This window comes from Talpa occidentalis, unplaced genomic scaffold (assembly GCF_014898055.3).
Source record: "Talpa occidentalis isolate TD23 unplaced genomic scaffold, MPIMG_talOcc4v2.1 talOcc4.3, whole genome shotgun sequence".
In the NCBI taxonomy this organism is placed as follows: domain Eukaryota; kingdom Metazoa; phylum Chordata; class Mammalia; order Eulipotyphla; family Talpidae; genus Talpa; species Talpa occidentalis.
Genome location: NW_023603184.1, coordinates 2371478 through 2377477, shown reverse-complemented (window position 1 = coordinate 2377477; position 6000 = coordinate 2371478). Strand labels below are relative to the sequence as shown.

The 6000-nt window shown below is 40.8% G+C and overlaps 1 protein-coding gene across 1 annotated transcript; it reads right to left on the bottom strand.

Annotated features, from left to right (window-relative positions):
- Positions 1-510: 510 nt before the first annotated feature.
- On the bottom strand, positions 511-5225 carry LOC119254399 (olfactory receptor 8H1-like). Its single transcript, XM_037521505.2, has 2 exons — positions 5188-5225; positions 511-1477 (listed from the first exon to the last, which is right to left on the bottom strand). Exon 2 carries the CDS (start codon positions 1456-1458, stop codon positions 511-513), a length of 948 nt encoding a protein of 315 aa, XP_037377402.1. The 5' UTR covers positions 1459-1477; positions 5188-5225.
- Between the last annotated feature and the right edge of the window lie 775 nt (positions 5226-6000).

The following is a 6000-nucleotide window of genomic DNA, read 5'->3' as shown; positions in this document are numbered from 1 at the left end:
CATATAAATCCAAGAAACACAAGTAAATAAAAGGGACCGGTTATTTTTCATGATAACTTAAGGAAATGCCCCATCGTAAACAAAGCAATGAGGAGCTTAAAATCTTAGCATCGTGAATGGAGCTGAAAGTGATTATAACACATGAAATAAGTCAGAAGGAGTAAAGAAATACTCAGTGGTGACTCATATCAGAGAATTATTGAGGAACATGACAAAGTTTCAGATAGCAAAATCCAAAACCTGACTATGGAAATGAGACATTCAGGGGAGTAAGAGCAGGGAAAGGAACAAGGACAAATGGGGAGGGAGCACAGTGGTCCATGTGGGTGGACTATGGGTGCTTTGGTCAGGGGAGCACCATGTGAACACAGCTGGAAAAAGGGATCCTATTTCCAACATATAAACAGCAATGCAAACCAATGCTACCTGAATAACAAAAATATTATAAAGGTATATTATGTCTTGGATAAAAAGTAAAAACATTATTTAAAAAAAAAAAGTTCAGCATCACTATTTTAAGTGCCTGGAGATGTCTCTCTTCTGTAGGAGTCTAAGGACAGCATTTTTCACTTCTTTGTTCCGAAGACTATAAATGAGGGGATTCAGCATGGGGGTCACAATAGTGTAAAACACAGAAGCCACCTGATCCCTTCCCAAGGAGTAGGATGTATTTGGTCTTAAGTAACTGAAGATCATGGTGCTATAAAAGATGGTGACTGCCACGACATGCGAAGCACAGGTGGAGAAGGCTTTTCTCTTTCCTGAAGTGGAATTAATTTTCAGAATAGCAGAGAGAATGGATACATAGGACACTGTTATTGTGATAAGAGAGGCCATGAGGGTGCAGCCACCGAAAATGAATATCATGAGTTCAGTGTACTGGGTTTCAGTGCAAGACAGGGCTATAATAGGGGATGTGTCACAGAAAAAATGATGGATTACATTGGAGTTACAGAATTCCAGTTTCCTCATGCCAAGTGCAGTTACTAAAAAGTCTATGAAACCTACCAAATAGGACCCGAGGACAAGGGACCAGCAGCGTCTCGTGGACATGACAACAGGGTAGTGGAGAGGATTGCAGATGGCTACATAGCGATCATAGGCCATGCAGGAGAGAAGCATACATTCGGCAGCAACAAAGAAGACAAAAATGTACATTTGAGTGAAGCAAGTCATGTATGAAATCTTCTTGTTGGAGGTCAGTAAATTATCTAAGGTTTTAGGTGAGATGACAGATGAGTAACTGAAGTCAATGAAAGACAGGTGACTGAGGAAAAAGTACATGGGGGTATGAAGCTGGGCATCCAGGCAGATGAGCAGTATCATCCCTGCGTTCCCCAGCACAGTGACCAGGTATATCAGGAGAAAGAGCACAAAGAGCACCAGGTGGATGTCTTCAGCATCTGTAAATCCCAACAGGATGAAGTAAGGCACATCTGTATTATTTCTTCTATGCATTATGCTCCACTGCTTTTACCTGTTGAAAAGTTAAAGTTGATACTCAGTAGATATAACATCATAAATGTTTAGGTACTTATGAATATTGTGACATGTATATATATATTATGGCACACACATATAATATACATATATTATGGCATGTATATGTATATAATAGTTAAATGTTTCCAGATTGATATTAATGAGTGGTTTACAAAATATACGATTGAAAAAAATACAATTTGATTGCCAATTTGGATAAAAGTTGATTACAATTCATGATGTAATAAAACCAGATATATCACTTAATTGGAAAGAAACTGACACTGTTAGGGTTTCTTTTTTAAACACATTTATTTCAAATATAAATATTTTTTGATTAGTGTTGCTTATCCATTTTTTATAAGAGGTTTAGACATAGGAAATTTAACAAATTTATCCTGAGTCAGAAGTGCTAAATGATGACATTGTCATTCTACAAGATTGACTGCAGAGAGCTTATCAAATACCATATTCCCTATTATAACTAATTTCAGCAAGCTTGAAACAAACATATATTTTAAAAAAGCAATAAAAGTATAGTTCAAGTTACAATTTCTAATCCTTTGTTTCTAATGTTATTTTATGTAATGATGAATAAACTTCAAACTTAAATAACTTTAATGGGTTATTAGAGTTGTTAATATTAATTAATAATAGTACCAATTTCCAGAAGATAATTTTTTCCAAAGTTAACCTTTTAAAATCAAATTTCTGTGAAATTTATTTCCTGAAATTTTGTCATAAAACCTTGCCTTGATTCCATTAAATCTGTATGTCTCTTTCCACAATTACAAGCATCTCTTAATTCCATGTGGAATGACATGTTGTGATGCTTTTCTGGATGGTGTCCATTTTATTTGATTCTAAATAAAACCCTTTAATTTTGAGCATAATACTTACTGTGGTCAATGTTGGCTAGAAAAGATCTTTCTTCCAATATTATCTGTCTAGAAATTTGTCAAACTTAATTTTTTTTCAAAAGAAAAATGTGAAAGCTATTTAAGTCAGAAATTTCTGTAGTTTATGTTTTCTTTGTGCTAAGTTCTTTTTAAATTTGTGTGCACTCATTTTAAAAAAATATATATAAATAAATGAAACTAGTAATTTTGTTAAAATCCTGGTAAATGGAAATTTGCCTGGAGTGATGGCTATAAATAATATCAGTGAGTTCTGAGAACATGGTAGACAGGGTGGCCTTGTCTTTCATCTTAATATTTCCAGGGCACCTCATATATTGGGTATGGTGATGATGCAAGGGTTGGTCATCCTTGGGAAGTCAATTCCCAAAGAAGTGTTTCACCTGTTTCCAAGGATAAAAGCTCAAGGGCTCAATACACCTATGTTAAGTTTTCGGGACTTGGCTGCTTCTCCCTTCAAAACCACATAATTAAGAGTTGAAGAGCCTGGTTTTGTCCTATTTTGTGGAGCTTGAATTTTTTAGTGTGGAGATGAACAGAGATTCTAGATACTCCCATAGGGAAAAGAATGATATATTTTCCACGTGGAAATATTTTTATATTTTATGTGATCATACTCTGATCTCATCAATAGTATGGACAGTTGGTATATCAAAAAAGTGCATTTTTCAGGGCCTCCCTGGTGGCTCAACTGTCTAAGCACCACACTATGAAGCAATGCACAGCCTCTGCAGCATAAGTTCAATCCCTGGCTGGCCAGGGAGAATCCCACATGGCAAGGCAGAACTCTCCTGTCTCCTGTCTCACCCGCTGCTCCCCTCAGCAGTGCATTTCAGTAGATCTGCCTTTTCGGCTCCCCACTCTGTCTCTGGTGGATCCTCTCACCCTCCGCATCTCTGGCCTGTACCCCAGCTCTTGCATGCATAAACAAATAAATCTTTAAAACAAAGTGTATTTTTCAGGAGCTCCCTGGTGATGCAAGGGATTAAGACACAATCTATGAAGCTATCTGCAGCTACTGCAGCATGAGTTCTATCCCTGGCCAGGGAGCTACCCACATGGCACAGCAGACCTCTCCGGTCTCGCCTGCTGCTCCCCTCAGCAGTGTATTTCAGTATATCTGGCTGTTCTGTACCCCACTCTGTCTCTGGCGAATCCTCACACCCCCTTGGATCCCTCTGACAAATAATTCAGTAATGTTCCCTGTCATCAGGACATGCCAAGGTGATTGAGGAAAAGAGAGCAGGAAAGAGAGACGTCTGCATAGACACAGATAGGCTCTGAAAGAACAAAATCTGCATTTTGCCAGGGGAAGGGGTGTTCTTTCATAATGTTCTTTGATGGAATGAGTGTGGAAATTATTGCCTTGGTTCAGAATGGGTTGGTCTTTTAAGTTTTATAATCCTATCTGCCCCCACCTCTGGCTGATCATCTTTTCTGACACCACCCTAGATTGCCGGAACCTTCCATATTGGGTTAGTAAAGATTTACAAATTGTCCTTATCATATCTCCCTCAGTAAACAAACAAACAAATTAACAAAAAAACAACAAGGTGACATTGATGCTAACTGATATGCAGCTGCTCTTCCCAACCCTGCTCTACTATCAGGAAGGCCATATTTTCACCCTTAGACATTTTTCTGTAACTGCAACAGAATTTTTAAGGCTTTCTTTGAAAAAATCTATGGTTACATTTCATCTGCCAAGGAGCAAGGGGGTGATTGCACCAGAGATTCACCAATGTTTAAAATTGCTTAGGTTGACTGGTTCTGAAACTGAAAGGGAGCTGTGTACATTGTGGAATATTTGAACATTAGAATAAAATAAAATGAGGAACAGTGAGCTGTGATTTTTCCTCAAAAGATAAATACTTTTAGAGTCTCCATAGTGGTGCAGGAGCTAAAGTCTCAGCGCTATCAAGCTATTGCCAGCCATCATGGCCTGAGTTTGTTCCCCGGCCAGAGAGTTGACCCATGATGCACAACGGACCTCTCCTGTTTCTCCACTGCTCCCCGCTGCAGTGGGTTTCAGTAGATCCCCTGTTGTTCCACTCCCCACTCTGTCTCTGGTGAGTCCTCTCACCTCCTGCATCTCTGGCCTAGACCCCAGTTCTTGTTTGCATTTAAATAAATAAATCTTTTTAAAATAGATAATTTTAAGAATTAGCTTTCTTTCTTCCACATAATTTCCAATATTTTGAACTGTGAACTATAACACCCGTGTGTAAGGGCAGAGACTGTAAGTGTGAAATTTTAGAATTACGAAAAGGAACTCCCATTAACTGGGTGAAGAAACCTAAGACCACATTATATCATAATCTCCCTCCCCAAGTACGCAGGAATATGTGGCTGTCATTATCATAATTTCCCTCGCCCTTCATGACAGCTCATCACCTAAGTGTGTATCACTCAATGCAAACATAACACATGATTTACATTTTGTCTGGGATTTAAAATTTAATTCAGTCCTATTATGTTCACTGTATATCTGGAATAAGGCTATACGACCATTTTATATTTTTCCTCCGTCTTTTCCAAGTCATGTGAAACTATTCAGAATGATGGTGCCTCATTGCTCCATTGGTCTCATGCACATAGTGCTACATAGTTCACTGTTTCCCGGGGTTTTGACTGAGATTGTTTCCAGTATTTGTAAGTGTTAGGGGGAAATGATGTCCTGAGCTCATCCCATATAGACTTTGTGGACCCCACCCCCACTCCAGACAAAAGCCATCAAGACATTGGGAAAGACAAATCCCGTCACCACCAAAGGGAGGGTGGCTGGTACCTGAGGGTGTTGTTGGGCAGCCAGGTTGGATATAAAAACCAAACACGTGGGCCTTGGGCTGGCTCGCTGTTGCTCGCATCCTGGCTTCACAGCCCCTGGCTCGCAGCCGGATCTCAGAGCGCCATTTTGGGATTCCTGATCAGAGGATTGGGTAGGACTCATTTAAAACTTTGTCTCCCACTTTTCTCCCTGAGCTGTACATTTCCTCATTTGCCCTTCCCTTGTAAATAAACCTTTTATTAACCTTTCGCGTGTGCCTGCAGTAGAGCATTGATAAGTCCTTTTAAGCGCACGGGTGAGGACCCACAGTCAGGCACCCCGTTTTGTATCGGGGTTGCTCTACAACATAAGTATGAGAAAATGCTGGTTAGCATGTTTACAAATAAAGGTGTGTGTGTGTGTGTGTGTGTGTGTAAAAGCATCTCATCAGGTCGCGTCTCAAAACCTGAATGACTCCTCCTTTTAATGCAGACACACACACACACGTGTAACATCCCAAATGCTGGCAGCTCAGTCCAGAAGCTCGACACCACCTTGTTCTCTTCCCCGAATGCGCAAGAACCGCTATGTCAGAGGGTTCTTGCCTCTATGTCATTCTATCTCCCCATCTTCAGGGCTCTGACGTCACACACTCAGGCTTCCTGCTCCCCCTATGCGCGGGCCTCCCACAACTCTCCGGGCTGCGTACCCCCGCCCCCACGCCTGGCTGACTCGCTCTCAGCTGCGGCTCCGTCCCCCCTGCGCCTCCCACTGCCCCAGCACCTCTGTCCGCCCATGTCCCGCCTCGGTCGCACCGCCCCTCCGCGCCACCAG